The following is an 18,498-nucleotide window of genomic DNA, read 5'->3' as shown; positions in this document are numbered from 1 at the left end:
GTCATTTTGACAATAACCGACCACAATATGGGTAATAACCATGCCAGGAAATATCTCGAGGATACTAAGCTTCTTCCGAAAATAGACCAGCGGTCATCTAGGCGCAGTCGTCCAAGCCTTGTTGACATATTCCATATAGCGAAATGCCGACAGCCAATGGCTGGCGCTTATGGAAGTATTGCCTATTTTTTGCAATTGCTGCACAATATACCAGGTTTATCTCTTTAACCCTCTGTCTATATTAATGGTAATACAAATTATTTATTCTTTTTGCAGAACTCGGCTAGATAAGTTCAGGCGAACACTACCTCTGATAACTGACTTGAAAAATCCAGCGATGAGAGAGCGGCATTGGAAACGTGTTGAAGAAATTGTCGGTAAAGAGTTTGATCAAAACTCGCCAGACTTTACATTAGATGCTATCGCAGAAATGCAACTGCAGATATTTGCTGATCAAATCAGCGAGCTATCAAATGCAGCGACGATGGAGCTGAATGTAGAACTGGTACTATTAATTAATCTCAACAGAAACGTTTATTTGATTTAGTATACTATAATCATACTCTTTTACTATGCCCCATTTGAGGTATAGTCGGAATCGGGGAATGGCAATAATAGATCAGGATGAACATACCAGTCTGACTAACAATAAGAGAGATAACTTCATATGATAAATTCTATCGAGGGGTCGATAGTGATAATTGAATACATGTAGTTACTATCTAAGTAATAATTCTTGAAAACAACTGGGTTTCGATTTATTCGGTGTCCTGATCTATCCGTACATTAGTTTCATCGTGGTGTTCTGAGTGATCCGTATTTCGGTTTTATTGTGACGTCTTGAGCCATTTGTATTTCCATTTATCTCGGCATTTTGAGCCATCCGTACTTCCGTTCAATTGTCTCCTGAGCAATCCGTATTTCTGTTTATTCAGGCCAAGAAGCCATTTATTTTTCCGGTTATCCAGTCATACAAGCCATTTATATTTTCCCTCATCCAGACATAGAAGCCATTTATATTCGCATTTATAGAGGCATAAAAGCCATTCATATTTCTTTTTATCAAGGCATAGAAGACGTTTATAGTCCTGGTTATTCAGGGGGTATCACTGTTTAGAAACGTAAAAAATCGATTTTTGCATTTTCTTATAGTTTGGGGTTCTGAGAATGCGTCTTGAAAATATCAATTTCAAATTCGTAGATCTCCCATAGTTACTGAGGCTTAAGGGGGTATTCCGTATAGAACTGAATTTTCAAGTAACTTTTAGGAATAAATTTTGCGAAAACTATCATACCTACAGTTCCGGAGTTTTTGACACATATTAAAACATGTTTAAACGAGCAACACATATTTTTATAAAATATTATATTGAAATTTATACAAGTTATGCGCTGTTACGCAGGTCGTGGCGTGATGGTCGTCCAGTCGGGCGCACGGGTCGCGGAATTCCTAGTCATCTGATACAGAAAAACAATTTTTTTTCGGATAGTTAAAGAATCATGCAAAAGTGTCAACGGTAATTCCTAAACCGAGGTTAGCGTTACAATATCTACCAGCCGCCCGTTGTGGCTGCGCCCGTGAACATTTTCAAAAGCTTTTTGGGTCAAAACTATTATGCATAGCCACAAGCTCTCGTATCCTTTTTTTTGGAGCTCATCGAAATTTTGAAAACTTTTGAATATATCTTTCCACTATCTGAAGTTGGTCAGCGTTCGCACGATTGTGTAATCCCCTTTGGACTTGGCTTACAAATATCATTGAAACTCCGAAACTACCCATGTGGCTGTACCGACATATAGCTTAAATCTTAGCTGAAAAAAAATCAATGAAAATCGGTTCAGTAGTACCTGAATTAAAAGCGAACATAGGGGCAGAAAGACAGAGAGACGTTGAGTTTTATATACATACTAGAAAAAATACCCGGAATTGGCTGAGTTATAATTTAAACAAAATAGTAATTACATGATTGATTATTTAATAATCATAGATAATTATAATCAAAATTGAATCACTTGGAAGGTTTTCCTGAAGAATAAATATCGCACTTACACAGAAAATCCGCATAGGACGTCCGTTCACGCGTGTTTACCCGCGCGATTGGCAGCATTAGAGATGTTGCTCCACTTCTCTTATACGATACTCCCTCCTGCCAATAACCTTGAGCCCCACTACGGAAATAGAGATATACTTGAACACTTACTCTGGCGGTGGGGGTAACGTATTCGCTCTTAGAGAGAGATAGCTTAACAGGGGATCTTTATCCTTTTCTGTACAGTCCCAACCAGAACGTTGTCCTTGTAAACAAAATGCATGACCTGGATATCAGCGGTATTAATGCATATAGTATGTGAATGTTACAAGATTTTAAGTGAACTGTTCACGGTGCGAAAAGGACGAGTATTCTCTGTTGCGCTATCTCTTTCTATGAGCCCCTACCACAAGAGTAAGCGTTCCAGTATATCTCTATTTCAGTGGTTCGCCTACGAATAAATGGCGGGGTGGCGGTGAGTCTCAGCGATAGCTCAAACAAGAGAGAACGCATAAGACTTAAGTTAAATTAATTAACTTAAAATATTGTACAAAAATTTGAATGAATCATAGCCTATAGCACTTCTGGAACATACGGAACAAAGAGTTCTATCAAAATTGGTCAAATAGATCTTAACTTGAATATGTCGAAACATACATACAAAGATTTTTATATGTTAGAATAGATAGCATATAACATATATATTAGGGAAGTCCTTATTTGGGGATCGAAAATATTTTCATTGGAACGCCCGCCAGACCTATTCCAAACTATTCAAAAAAAATCTGTGTAGAGTTTCAAACCTCTATGTCAACTGTAAAACGTGCCGTTAAGCTCTGTAAGTATTGAATGTAAAATACATGTAGTTTTTATAACCAGTTATCCCGTTTTGTATGACTTCGGAATAAATTGTGGGACCGATTTAAAACTTGACACAGTTTTTGCTTGTACTGATAGTAACAAAGCCTGAAAATTTCGAACTTTTATAATCATTGTTCCCTTGTATGTAATCCTAATAAAAGTGATGCTATTAAGCTTATACCTGAATAAAAATATAATATGTTAAAATTTGGAAATTTCTACGGTTTTTTTTCTATTATTATAAGCAACAACTCTGCCAAGTTTCAAACCGGTTTCCTAATTTCTACTAAAGTCATTTAAACTAAATAACTAGTTATAGAAACTACATGTATTTGCATTTGAAACTTTTAGACCTCAGCGGCACGTGTTCCAGTTGATGTAGAAGCGTGAAACCTTACACAGATTTTTTTTTGAACGATTAAAACAGATCAGAGGAGCATCTCAATGAAATTTTCCGACCCCTGAATAAGGACCACGCTAACATATACACATTGGAACGTTTTTCTAAAAGCTTCAGTTTGTGGAAGCAGGTCGTTATGTGGGTTCACTGCTTGTGAAAAATAATAATTAGTTGATTCTAATAAAAAAACAGAGAAGCTCAGGAAAAGGCACAAAAGATTTAGGTTGTGACTAGCCAAGAAACCCTGTGCTGTTTATTCTAATTAATTTTCATGGACACGGATAGTTTTTAATTACGGATGCGTGAATCAACACCACCCGCTCTCACATGTGGATAAAAAAAAGAATCGACGAAAGTACCCTCAAAAGCGAATTATGATCACAGACGACCGGCGCTGCCGGCGACCCACGCCGAGACGTCAACCAATCCATGACTAGAAGCGAAACAGAAAGTACTCCTAAGAGGCATTCCAGTGAGCAGAAACGTACGCGCTAGTGGTCGAGGGCCCTACTGTATCCTTAATCGACGCCGGAGTGGCAAAGGCGATCGAGGCCGCAGGATCAAAGGTCATACTCTCAGTCCGAGGCATTGCGGAAACAGGAACAGTGAATGTCGAAGGCGAAAAGGTAGCATTAGAGATCAATGGAAGAACAAACGGAATGGCGCACAGGATAGAAGGGGGACGAACCATTAAGAATCTGTCGCTTCATGAACAAACATTGCATTCAGAAGACTCGAAGCAATACTCACATCTAGGCCTAATTGATGTTGAGTAGTACACAATCGCAGAACCTTCGATGTTGCTCGGCCAAGGCTACTGGAATGTCATAGCGACCAAAGAAATCCTCGAAGGAGCCCGAGGAACACCTGTAGCGTCATATACAGCAATGGGCTGGGTCATCCATGGGCCCACGACAAAAATTCGAAAAATAGGTTGTTGAGATAGTGCCTTGCACAATTACGACGTGAACGATAGCAGCATCGGAGGGAAAAAGACGATAGAGACATACATGAACTAATGAAAGCTAGTTTGCGGATGGAAGCAATAGGAGTAGCGTTTCGGGAACGCACCAACATACTGAAAAGACGGGCCATATAGTTGTTAGAGAAACACACACACTGAGTGGAGGACCAATGGAAAACCGGACTACTGTGGAGGGAAGACACCGTGGAACTGCCGGAAAATCGCGCAGCAGCACTAATGCGATTGAAAAATCAAGAAAACAGAATGGACAACAACCCAAAATACGCAGAGCTGTACTGTGAACAAGTCAACAAGTTCATTGAACTAGGATATGCGAAGAAGGTCGGAGAAGTGGAAGATGGAGATCAAAGAGTATGGTACCTTCCCTACTTCGTTGTAATGAATTCAAACAGACCGAGCAAGTTCAGATTGGTAGTTGACGCAATGGCCAAAACAAATGGGGTCAGTTCAAACGACAAGCTTCTGACAGGTCCAGATAGAATGTATGCGTGTTTAAATCGATTCAATCATTTTTTTGAAGCTGTAAATCGCAAATCTTCATGGCCAATTTCTTTCTGGGCTTGTATGGCCCATTTGCGTAAATCATTATCACGAACGATAAGACAGATGTCGACAGCTGCTGCAAAATTATTAAACGTGATGTCGAAAATTCTAGCGATATTTTTTTCTGTGAGTGCCACCTTTATTCCATGAATGAGCCCATCGTCGCAGTTGATTTATAGATTTTACTCTTTAAAAATTTGTCTTTCAGTGTCAATGCGTGAATTTCTTTTTGGTCCGCTTCTCCGGAAATCTACAGCTCTTGATTAATAATCATACGATACATCTTCGTCTTTCGCACACTCATATGGTAGGTGGCACAGGCTGGATATGTCAAATATGCATAATGTCATCTTCTATCATTTGGGCATTAGTATCTTTGTATGGTTCTTGAAAATCTAGGGATTCTTCAATCGTCATTTCCACGCCATTAAATTCAGTCATTGCGGCCAATAAAATATCTTCGATGTTCTCTTTTAATTGAATTTCCCTTCGATTTATGGGAGTCTATTCTGTATTTAGCGATTGAAATACGCCAAGCAAAAGATTGACGACATTTATAGGATCAACTTTCATCTTCAGTATTACTGAAAAAATGTGTTGTAATAACTCAAATCATATCCTTTTTATTTCTAAATATTGGTACATAAGGAAGTTGAAAAAGGCAACAAAGGCAGACGAGAGGCAATACAAATTAAACTTATTTCCACGCTTTAGAATTTTGATATTGTCATGGAATATTTATAATGCAATGCATTTAATAATTAGTTGGCCACCGTGTTGTTTTGATTATTGAACACATCTTCACATTGCATCAGAAAAATGATATATATATCCCACAATTTTTAAATATTAATTTATAATGAAGCAGGAAAAATTTTAATTCACTTGTTACAGACATCAAAAATAATTCACAAGACAAAACAGAATAATATAATAATAATACGAAAGGAACTTGATTTTCAAGTAATAACAATGAACAAAAAATACTATTTCAATTCGTCTCTTCAACCAACTTATTTCAATACGAGAATATCTTGTCGAAAATTTAAAAAACTTACAAAATTTTTGACTGTTTTCTGAATGAGAAATTTATCATTTCTACACATAAACTCAAATAAAATATTAAATTTTATCTAAAAACGAACTACTCACTTTGACGTAGCGCTGACTGTGCAGAACTCACAAATGAAACTGAAATGCGTCCAATCCGTAATCATCCGTATTAAAGCTTCTTTGCCTGGGTACATTGTCTTTGTTCCCGACTTGTCTTCGTTCCCGATGATTCATTTTTGAACCTTTGATGATACAGTGAGGAAATGAAAAAAATGTTAACATTTCAAAACATCTTAGAGGTAGTTCCGTCCAATATTTATTTTCGATAAAATCCAAACTTACGTCTTATTTCCTTCGTGTTTATATGCAATATATATTTTTCCAGACTTTTCGACTTGAATTTGACTATTTCTTGCGTACGCGCAAGATATACAGAGTTGAGGGGTAGTTACCCCGTCCAATATTTTTTGTCGACAAAATCCAGAAACACGTAATTTTTCTTTTGTGTACATACGCAATATAAATTTTTTCAAATTCTTAGATTTCGATTGGACAATTTTTCGCGTAAGCGCAAGATAAACAGCGTTCAAGGGTAGCTACCCCGTCCAATATTTTTTTCGAAAAAATCCAAATATATGTCGTATTTCCATCGTGTTAATACGCATTGTATATTTTTCAGATTTTTATAGTTGAATTTGACCATTTTCTCGCGTAAACGCAAGATAAACAGCGCTTAAGGGTAGTTACCCCTCCAATATTTTTTTTCTACGAAATCTGAATACATGTCATATTTCCTTCGTGTTCGTACGCATTGTATATTTTTTCAGATTTTTAGACCGAAATTTGACGATTTTGTGCATACGCGCAAGATAAATAGCGTTCGGGATTTGTTACCCCGGCCAATGTTTTTTTTCGGGAAAATCCAACAACACGTAAATTTTCTTTTGTATTCGCAATATATATTTTTTTGGATTTTAGACTTGAATTTGACAATTTTTTGCAGAAATGTGATTATATTCAGGGCTGGCTCACCACCTCAATTTTTTAATTTTTTTTCTATTTTTTAATTTTTGAGAAGAATACATACTTCATTTCTCTTCATGAGAAAAATTTTCCAGTCGGATTGGTTAAAAAATATCATGTTCTTGTGGGTGAAACTGCCCTTAAAGTGTTTCATGGCCAATAAAAAAAAATACGTGTCGCTTAGTTTTTAGTCTACTATATCATATTACAAAAGAAATCGAATCAGAGAGTTCGGGCTGGGATACCTTTCTTGAAAATATAACGCCACGACTCAGGTAAAGAGATCCGATACGCGAAGCTGAGAATTCGAAACATCCGCCCTCATTACTCGTGAGATTGCTTGGTTATTATTGGCTCTCGGATTACATAATTCCTAAGCTTAGCTTATCGCTACGTTGATGTCCGTTGTCACGAACCGCTGATTGGGTGTTCGACTCATCGGTGCTCCGTGTTCCGTCTTTAGCGTGGTGACGACTTCGCGATATGCACAGTGGGACGAAGTCCTGGAAAATCGTAGTAAACCTCGAAAAACAAAAACTCGATTCGGCGAATTTCAACTAATGGGTCAGGTAGAGTAATGATAAGTGCATTTAAGCCTCGAACGGAAAGATCGTAGCCCCTATACCTGGCTAGCGACTTCAGTTCAATGTTAACCTTCGTTGAAAGCATGGGAATTGATCAAGGACACGAAGCAAAAGCAGTGAATTTCAAAACTCCATATCTCGAGTATACATAACGCGATTTCAATTTTTTTTAAATGGTTCCGACTTCTAGAGGTACGTAGAAAATATTTTTATACTAGGTATATGAAAAAGTGATGTCCATCCTGCAAAATACGGTTATATTCAGTACCGTCGCGAAAACGATATAATTTTAGAGACTTGTATTTTCAAACAGATGTGAAGTAACATTTTATACCATATTGAACAAAGATCCAAGTTTAAGTCTTTAGACGAGTCTCTTAGCTTACAAAATTCACAGAAATGGGCTCCTCTTACCTGCTCCTTTGGCTGTGACGATTGTTCTTAATTTATGCAGAGTATCAGTGGGTACGTAACGTGTAGTAACAGGATTTCAGTACGTACAATAGGAAACTAAAACGAGTCTTAATATATACCAGTTGTTCATAACAAGCTAGCACGATTATTTTAGATTCATATTGTTTATGATAAATGTTATCGATAATTTGTGTGGTTCAAGATTTATTGAGCGGCAGCATATGTTTTATTGTTGTGGTTGTCAAAAACTATACAGTGTGTCCACGAGGAAAGTGCGCACCTTATGACATCAGCCAATAATCTGTCGCTACGTTTCGCTACAACGAATAAAAAAATGTAACTCTGCACCGTGTTTTATTAAAATGTTTCGAATAAAATATTTTCGTATCAAAGCAGACTTATTTTCACTTACCTGATGTAATTCAGATCGAGTTCTAAGCGAAAAGAACGATTTGCTGCTTCTTTTTACTGAATTCGCTTGTTAAAGAGATGGGCTTTCCACTTTTCTCACTTTATGAAATCGATACCATGAGCTGATGTATCTCGTTGAATTTCAATTTTTCAGTTAACCATGAATGAGTCTTCACCGTTAATTATTTGGTTCGCGTCACTTTCATTTACACTCGTGTAGCATCAATTCGCGAGCGGTGAACATAACCTCATCCGAGTTCGCAAGGGCAACGCGAAGTTTTGGTGAAGTATTTTGTTAATAATGATTTTCGGATTACAGTGATAAATTAACCGTCGAAAGAATCCGATGATTTGATTGACGCGATTAACGTGTGTCTGATTTATTTTACTTCGGATCAGCTTCGAATCGATGAACTGTTTTTCGTAACAAAACAACGTAGGGACATTTTCTGCCAGTCGCGATTGGTATTGCGTTGGCTGCTCAATGAGGCGGTAACTGTTGGTCAATAAAATTCGAACGACTTGACGCAGGCGTATAAGGTGCGAACTTTCCTCGTGGACACACTGTACAGTTTTTGGATTGTACAGTTCAGCGTATTATTGTATTACTTCAACGTGACAGCTGTTTTGAGTAGCGCTGACGAAAATCCTGAAAATTTCTCCCTTATTTGCAAGTGGGGCTCTGGGCAAAGTATATTCAAACGAAAGTCTCAAGAATACAACATATCGGACTCAAGGGTGTTTTTCACTTCAGTCGTGCTATTAAAACTCGTGTCTGTCGATAACAAATCGAATGCGTAAATTATAATTTGGAAACATCATAGGTCTCCGTTTTCTCAATTCTGTGGACCGCTAAGATAACAATTTTGAAACGAAAACTCAGAATCGACATCAAACGAAGAACTGTAGAACGAAAATCATATAAGACACTTGTTCAGAAACTAGAGACACTAAATCGGAACAAAATCTCAAACAAATTTCAAGTGATGTTGACATCATCGTTAACGATGATCGATGAGAAACTTTGCAACGCATTGAGACCTACTAGTTCTTCTCTACCTTGCTACATACATATGTGGAGCCAAAGATTTTGATTACATTGATACTTTACTATGTTGACTGTCTACAAAAAACAGTCTAATTGGACTTTTTCAGATTCAGTCTATCAACATTGCACGGGTGGATATCGGTTTTCGAATGCTGTTTGCATTTGTATTCCAAAGTGAAAATTAAAAAATGGCCAGCACGTATTGAGGAACAGAAACAGATCGTACAAGAGAGTAAGAGGGTTGTTCAAAAGGGCTTCCGTACTGAATCAGGACTAATTGTCGAATAACTAGAGCCTAGGTTCGGCAGTACCAATCACGGTAATACAGCTCTGCGATTTCTCGAGAATTCAATTGTGTCTGCTATGATAACGAAGGTTAACGAGAATTAAATTTAACGGTTTTACGTTATTCTGCAGGCTATTTAAAATGACCACGAAATTGATATTGACAAATTTCGAGAATGTACGGAACAAACTGCGCGAATACCTGTCGAACTATACCTGTGGTATTATATGCCTACCTCGGTGCACAAACTTCTTATCCATGATCCACAAAACACAGCTCATGCATTAATACCCATTGGTCAATAATCCGGAGATGCTCAAGAAACTACAGACAAAGCATCAAAACTATTTGAGCAAATTTAACACGAAAGTGATCGAGATCCACAAGTAAAATCGAGTAAAATCTAATCCGCACATTTAAGTGTCCATAAATTACCCCAGAAAAAAATGAACAGTTTATCTGTCGAAGCTGTAGAATTGTTCATTCCACCTATAGTAAGTTAATCTAATGCAGAAAATGATTTTCAATTTGACGACGATTCTGACGAGGAAATTGTATTTCATTATTTGATTTTGTAATACTTGTAACTTTTTACGATGAATTTTCTAGAACAGACAATGATTCTTTCCTTTCTGCACGGGTAAGTCAATTGAAACTCCGTAAATGAAAGGAGCTTAGTTGATGATTTAGGCCCTACTTCTCAGTCAATCCAACGTATATTCAGTATACAGTAAGTCAATTTAAACTCCCAGAATGGGAAGAGGAGCTTAGTTGATGAATTACGCCCTACCCCTCAGCCAATCTAGCAAATGTTCAGTATACAGCAGGAATCAATTGATACTCCGAGAATGGGAAGAGCTTAGTTAAGCAATCAGGCCCTACCCCGCAGCCAATCTGGTGAATAAGCAGGATATAAGCCTATGAATATTAATGACTTTTCGTTGCCTAATTGTTGACATTTCGAGCTGTTGTCTTTCCTTTGTTCTAATATCCTTATTATTGTACATGATATACAGTAGTTACCTGCATGTACACTTTCAATCTTACTTTGATAATAACAACTAATGACTTCTCGACGTACCAAACGGTCAGATGTTTGAATAGTCTTGGGTACATGTTGATATTGTTCACGGAAGTTATGTCCAAACATTCTTAAAAGTTCACGTCACGATAATTATTTATTAATCAAGTTGATTGTAGACGTTAAGGCTTTGAAAATTATTGGCACTCAATAACCCGGTTCTTTTGAAACGAGGCGAACTTGAATTGAATTGAGGAAATAGTAAGAAAAAACTCGATGGCGTCTTATGAGATGACAAGAATTAGTCAAGCACAATAAAGTTGAAATTAAGGAGATAGTGAGTTTCCTTCAATTAACACAATAAACCGAAGCGCGCGCTGTAAACAAAAGAGCTGAAGAAAAAACTCTTCTTCACGGATAGAGAGATTTCTTGGGTGAGCTACTGGTAACTCAGCGTTTCTTAGTTCAATTCTCGGTACTAGTCAACTTGACCATTCATCTTATTGTAACGCTAATTTCTGTTATCCTCAGATGAGGACTTACCGCTGACACTTTGGTACGATTCTTCAACTATTCTTAACTAGCTAAATTATAACAAAATAATACCGGTTAGGCCGAGAGTTTCCGTCATACAGTAGTACATCGGATTTTCGGTAACGATGGTCTTCGGGAGCGGAAAATGGTAGTCATCGGTAGTTGTTGATCCCTCGGTGGCCGGGATCCTCGTTCTAGTACCTTGTTTGCTTGCATCGGAGGGCGAAATTATAGAATTTATAAACAACAAATTAGTTAGTAGTAGTTATTGCCTCTTTTATATCGAGTTTGGTTAGAGTATCCCGCCAGGGACGCGTTTTCCGGAAGTTTCGTTCAGTTTTGTGCCCTTGTGACGAGCGGCTCTGAAACGCCACGTTACAACATATAATATGAGGGATTACTATTATTCCCTATGGGACTTCCATTAAGAGGGGCGGAAATAGCTGGTATGAGAATACGAGAACTAGATAATTTAATCACGTGAGGTAATAAGTAAGAAAAACACATTATTAAGTGGGACACGGAGTTTTAAAAAACATATGTCGCGGCGTAACAGCAGCGACCCAAAAAACTCCCAAGTACTGATTTTTATCTCTATTGAATGATTTTTTTTTCAAGTTGTGGCTACCATTGCAGCTCCTCTATATTGAATTTTTACATTTTGACTAAAAATTTGAAATCAGTGACTCGGAAAACTCCCACGAACTGGTTTGCATACATATCTCACGACGTTTTTAAAATTATGCACGCCATATTGGATCCGCTACATTGAATTTTAAAAAACATAAGTGAGAATGCTTCTGTGTAGGTACGATGGGATTTTAAGTTTTTGTCAGTTTTTTCGGTGTCTTGGCCCCTCGTGACTTGGTATCGCATATACTCGAAACAGAAAAATCCTGAAATTTCTCATTCGCTAGCTTGTCAAGTCTCGCAGTCTCCCCTCAGAGTTTCGGTTGGGCGACCCTTGTCCTGGCTTACCTTTTCTACTATATTAACAAATAATATCACGATTTTCCTAATTTTGGGTTACGCATTCAAAATGCCACGTCATAGTACCTTGCGCAAAAACAGATTTGATGGATATCGTTGAACCCTTAGACGTAGACTTAGGGCTGTCTCAAGTCAGAAAAATTGCAGGAATTTGCACAAGGTTAAGAAATACACAGACAGTATTACCAACTAAATGTTATAATCATGTTACAGTATTTCATGAGCAACTTGACCTTGAAATGTCTAATAACTGCAGTGATGAATTTGCATTATCTCTCAGACAATCTATTCCAAATCAGCTAGTGATAATGTAATTTGAAAGATTGTTTATTATTTTCCTGATTTCAGGGTTTGAAAAACATCAACGAAGTATGGAAGAAGATGATACTTGAAATGGTACCATACAAAGATCAGGGAATATTCAGACTCAAAACAGTTGACGACATCACTCAAGCATTAGAAGATCATCAGATTCAGTTATCCGCCATGAAATCCACGAGGTTCAAGGCTGCCAGTTTAATCATATTTATTTATAACCAACGAACATGTACTCTTCTGTATTGTTTTGAAAATACTCAAATCCTTGAATAACAATAAGCTATTTACTCATGCCTGCGTTACAGATTTGTTGAACCGTTTGCGGTAGAAGTAGATTATTGGGAAAGAGCACTATCTGACGTGAATGAGGCATTAGACGCAGTTCTCTTGGTACAACGAAGCTACATGTATCTCGACAACATATTTTACTCGGAAGATATTAGAAAACAGTTGCCAAAAGAGACAGACGATTTTGACAAGATAACTATGACATGGATGGAAGTCAGTGGGCGCATAGCAGCTAACGGGCTTGCTTTGAAAGTAACTCGTGACCCACGTGAGTATCATGCAATACACCCATATATGTATTAGCGCTGGCTGTCAAGGTTCCCGTTCAGCTATTGGAACAAGTTTTTTTTTTGTCTTTTGATTAACCTTCCGAAAAAAATAAATGAAATAGATTCTGTAAAATCATCAAACTATACGCAGGTCATAGTTATTACTAAAAATCATCCTTCTTCGTAAACGACGAACGAAGAATTTTTTTCGATATAAACAGCCTCTTCCAATGTACTTTTAACATAATAATACACCTATTGATGTATTTGGTACTATATGATAAGAAGCCTAAGTACCACTTATGTTTTCATAAATATTGTCTTCAAGAATCTGTCGCAATTTTGATGATCATGGTTAGTCGAATGAACAGAACATATATTTCTGAAAGGTTTTATCACTCACGTTTCTAGTAAGAAACGTTTGCGAGTATGCAATTAATTGCGCACTGTAAGTTCTGAAAGCCTTATGGCTTCTACGCCGTAAGGGGCCGTACTTGAATCACGTGTCAAATTTAGAGGTGAGGGGGGGTCAAACCAGTCTGTTACTATTTGTTGCAGTACGGAGGAGGGCGTTTTTGATGTTTTTATGTAATTTGTCAAAATAAAAATAAACAAAAGTAAAACTTTACGGCGATGGCTAAAAAAGTATGACTCAAATTTGGTACGCTACGGTCTGCCTATAGCAAACCTGTTAACATCTTAAAAGTAGCGCCATGCAGCGATTCTTCGCTCAAGACCAGCCAACTTAATAATAATAGTATAATATAATATTTCTTTATTGATCACAATTTTTTTTGCAAATACATGTTAATTAGAGTAGAGTAGAGCAGGGGATTGGTAGTGGTAGGTAGAAACACACGCATTTGCACGAGGAACAAGGGAAACTGCCGAAAACTTTGTCCAGGTGTAGCCGGACCCGAGTCCAAAGCACCGACCAGCAACGCAGCGACTGAACGGCGTCGCGGCGTGACCCGTCTTATATTTTTTCAAATTTGCTTGAAAATGACCAGCAGTCTTGAAGAATTAAAGAGTTTCTAACAATAGAGCGGGTAGGGGAGAAATCAATGTTCTGTGACGACTCGTTACATAAGGGAAAGTAAAGAAGTAATTCTCAATGCATGACATAAATTAAGCACTACCTCTAATCTGATTTCTGTATTTTTATCTCTTCGTCAAGGTTTTCTTGTACTTCTTCGGCTACACTTCGTTAACATTTCTGCCCACTATTAGATAAATTGGTTAAGCGATTGCTGGAAAAATGGTAATATTGCTCTATTTGAGTACTGTGAGGTCTTCAGGTTTTATATCCTGATGTGTTTTTTTCAACACGTATTTGACAATTTTCATGCGTCCTAACACCATTACATTACTTTCCGGTGACTCTATAGATGAAATTATGTGTTTAAAGTCTTAGTACTATACGAAATGTTCAAAATTCTTGCAGTTGAAAGAAGAAACTCCATTGTCTTGTTTTCCTTTAGATAAATCCCATTTAAACAGCGTCGCTTTCATGAATTTGATCACAGCGCTACTTATTATTCACCCTTATACTCCCACTTTAATACACTTCGTATAGTTATCTATCAGAGGCATGTGTTCATCTTTACTTCAATGGAGAAGGTGTGCACCAGCTTCTGCCTACGGTGCCATTGATATTGAAATGGGTATTCCGAAAATCCCCGAAAATCCTTTCAATTCTTCTTCGAGATCCAAACACTGTATTTTAAAGCTGTATTCAATATTTCAAAAACGTTTTTCAAAAAAGTTCGCAACTACCGTCTTGAAACCAAAAGAGAAAGGACTCATAACCTTATCAGCACATCTTCGCGATGAGAATAGTATCCCATAAAATTTTCATCAAAATCAATTGAGTGGTTTGACCGGAATGCTGCTCCCAAAAAATCTATGATCGTATACATCTACTTGTAAAAATACGTGCAAGCTCTCATATAAATGCCAAGACGCGTCTTTCTAGGTGATTTAAGGATTTTTTGTCAATCTGATGTTCTTTTGATTGGCAAAAGTGTAAGGCACACCGTCTAATTACGATCATGCCCAAAAATTAGCCAAGCAATCCGCAAACACAAGCAACTACAATTTTTTTTTTGAAGTGAAAACTTCTTCAGCGGCGCTTAGCACTTTTGTAGATGGGTACAAAATGTTAAACTCGCGTCAGATTCGTAGCGCGTCAGATCCGTAGCCTGATCGAAAAACCGTAAGACGGATGGAGAGGGGGTAATATCCCCCTCTCCTTCTACCGTACGGCGAAAATGTTTGGCTTTCTTAGGCCATATTAGCTTTATTGAAGGGAGAACAGGTAACTAAATGATTGGTACGCCTGGATAAGTATCACAGATAATGAATTATCGTTTATTAAAGAATTCTGATGAAGATATTACGTGGTTCTTTCGCCACAGCTCTGGCTGAGTGTCACCGGCCCTTTTTGCTAGCGCTCGGGAGAGAGTTCTCGCCCGATCATTCGTCGCAGAGACGGAACGTCAGCGTCTGCTTACGCTGCCGCTTATGATCTGGGGCGCTGCTCTCAGCTCTGACGACGGGCGAACCTGGTCGTTGTCGAGAGGTCGCCACATCTACTCCCCCCCCCCCCCCCCCCCCCTCCCCCCCCAGTAGAGTTCGTATTCTGTGAGAGATTTTCGATCTCCGGATTTTCATTCGGAATGTACGCTGGCTTCAGTCTTTCAATGGAAATGTTTTTCTCGTGTTCCTCAACGTTGACCTTGAAGACCCGCTCGTTGATCCTTTCGATGATTTTATACGGACCTTTATATGGCGGTTCCAGTGGTGCTCTCACGTGGTCGCATCGAACGAAGACATGAGTGCAATCGCTCATGTCCTTGTGGATGAAGGGGCGTTTTTTGGTGTGATGAGCAGTCGGAGTTGGTTTGATTTGCCTCATTGCCTCGCGATGGTTTTCCAGGAACTTTTCTGGATCTGCAATTTCTTCGTTCTACGTGAAGAACTCTCCTGGGACTCTTAAGGTCGTTCCGTACAGCATTTCTGCCGGCGACGCTTTGATGTCGTCTTTATACGAAGTCCTGAGGCCGAGCATTACAGATGGTAGAAGGAGAGTCCATGGGATTTCCGGTTTGCACATGAGCGAGGTTTTAAGCGTTCGATGCCACCGTTCCACCATGCCATTCGACGCTGGGTGGTAGGGAAAGGTTCTTATTCGATTTGCTTCGATGAATTTGGTCAATCCCCGGAACAGCGCAGATTCGAACTGCGACCCTTGGTCTGTCGTGATCTTCAGCGGTGTCCCGTATTAGCTGATCCAGTTGTCGAAAAGCGCTGTGATTATCGTTTCCGTGTTGATGTCTCTGAGTGGTATTGCCATCGGTCAACGTGAGAAGCGATCGATGATGGTTAGGCAGTATTTAAAGCCGTCGACGTTGGGCATCATTATTATGTCGATGTTTATGTGGTTAAATCTGGCGTCCGCTACGTCGATTTTGTTCGGCATGCTTCGATTGTGTCTCTGGATCTTCGCTCGTTGGCACTCCAGACACTCTTTTGCCCATTGCGTTGCGTCTTTTTTGATTCCCGGCCAAATGTACTTTTCTCTGATCTTCTTGCCTGTGTTCCGGATACTCGGGTGCGAGAGGCCATGGATCGAGTTGAATGCTGTTTTTCTCAAGGTCTTTGGGATGTACGGTCTGACGGTTCCTTTAGCAATGTCGCAGTAAATCTCTTTTTCGTCGATTTGGAGTCGCTGGAGTTTTAGCGATGAGGTTCCCTCGATGAGTTGTCTCAGTTCTTCATCTCCATCTTGTGCGTCAGCGATTTTTTGGCTGGATAGTACTGTTGGCATGTTTATTGTGTTTATCTATTATAGAATCTTGGTGATCGGTCAATTAAGAAAACGTATTTTTAGTTAACGTTTCGACCCGGATATGGGCCCTCCTCAGAACGATTTATTTTTTAACTGTCAAGAATAACAAAAAAGATTTTTTATAAAATAAATAATAGTACTAGAAGTAATAAGACTTAAATATTGTAGATGTAATACTCTTAGAGCTATTATATATTGTTGATTAGTAAGAACCTTATGATTAATTAAAATAAGGATGTCTTTAAGTGTTATTTACCTTTTGAATTAGGTAAGTGGACTAAGATGTAGTCGAATTCACAATTACAATTGATGGAGACAGTGTTCTTTTGAGTGACGGTAGACAATGTCAATCTTCAAGTTATTTTATATGTGGAAGTTAATGGGCTTCCAAAAATTCACAAAGAGGATGTCCCTTTAAGAATAATCGTCTCATTTGTCAATAGCCCGACCTATACCTTAGCCAAGACAATCAATTCATGGCTCGCCACCAATATCACACCTCCCATCTCGAGAGTTAAAGATAGCTTTTTCTTAGTTGATACAATTAAAACATTGATTATCCCGGACAATTATACGTTAATATCGCTAGATGTAATTTCACTCTTTACCAACGTTCCTACAGATCTCGCATTGCGTGCAGTAAACAACCGGTGGGCTTCTCTGGAAAATAAGATCCCAATTCCCCTTATTGAACTTGATAAAGCCTTAAAAATATGTTTTGACTCCGCAATATTTAAATTTAATAATGATACTTATGCACAACAGTTTGGTTTGCCTATGGGATCTCCTCTCTCCCCAATCCTGTCAGACCTTGTCATGGAAGACTTGGAAACGTCTTGCATTAATGATCTTGGTTTTGATTTATCGTTCTATTTTCGATACGTGGATGATATTCTTACTGCCGTTCCAAACGAAAAAATAGATCACACCCTTAATATTTTTAACCGGTACCATCCAAGATTACAATTTACTATCGAAACAGAAGAAAATAACGCCATCAGTTTCTTAGACGTATTGTTGATACACAACAATAATAATATCAAGACAGATTGGTTTCACAAAAAAACTTGGTCACAAAGATACCTGAATTTTAATTCTCACCATCCTTTGTCCTTCAAAATAGGCACCATCATTAACCTAGTTGACCGAGCTATCAAACTAGCTAGTATAGAGTTCCAGGAAAAAAACCTGTCGCTCATATACAATATACTTAGATGGAATGATTACCCTCATGGCCTATTACAACAACAAATTAATAAGAGACGCACCTACATCAACAACATACCTGACAATAATATTGACTCTGCTCCCGCTGAAGATAACAATAGACCAGCTACTACATATATCCCCATCCCATGTGTATCTGGTCTCTTTGAGTCCCTTAACCGCTTATTCGCCAAATATAATGTCAAGTTTGTTGGAAAAAATTCAAAAGATTTACAACTAGTTTTTGATACAGGAAAAGACAAGATCCCCATGGGCAAACGATGTAATGTCGTGTATAAAATACCATGCAATGATTGCAATTAAGTCTACATAGGTCAAACTGGTCGACATCTCAACACTAGAATTAGGGAACACCAACGCAAC

At 38.2% G+C, this 18,498-nt stretch overlaps 1 protein-coding gene across 1 annotated transcript in view; it reads left to right on the top strand.

Moving 5' to 3' along the window:
* Positions 1-18,498, top strand: part of kl-2 (dynein heavy chain 2, axonemal kl-2) — a 1,019,064-nt gene that overhangs the window by 440,077 nt on the left and 560,489 nt on the right. Inside the window, exons 22-24 of the mRNA XM_069137782.1 lie at positions 277-505; positions 12,532-12,683; positions 12,807-13,048. Coding sequence (XP_068993883.1) covers positions 277-505; positions 12,532-12,683; positions 12,807-13,048 — 623 coding nt within the window. The remainder of the gene's footprint in view (positions 1-276; positions 506-12,531; positions 12,684-12,806; positions 13,049-18,498) is intronic.

Source organism: Neodiprion pinetum, chromosome 7 (assembly GCF_021155775.2).
Source record: "Neodiprion pinetum isolate iyNeoPine1 chromosome 7, iyNeoPine1.2, whole genome shotgun sequence".
NCBI classification, from domain to species: domain Eukaryota; kingdom Metazoa; phylum Arthropoda; class Insecta; order Hymenoptera; family Diprionidae; genus Neodiprion; species Neodiprion pinetum.
This window is presented reverse-complemented; position numbering and strand designations above follow the sequence as displayed.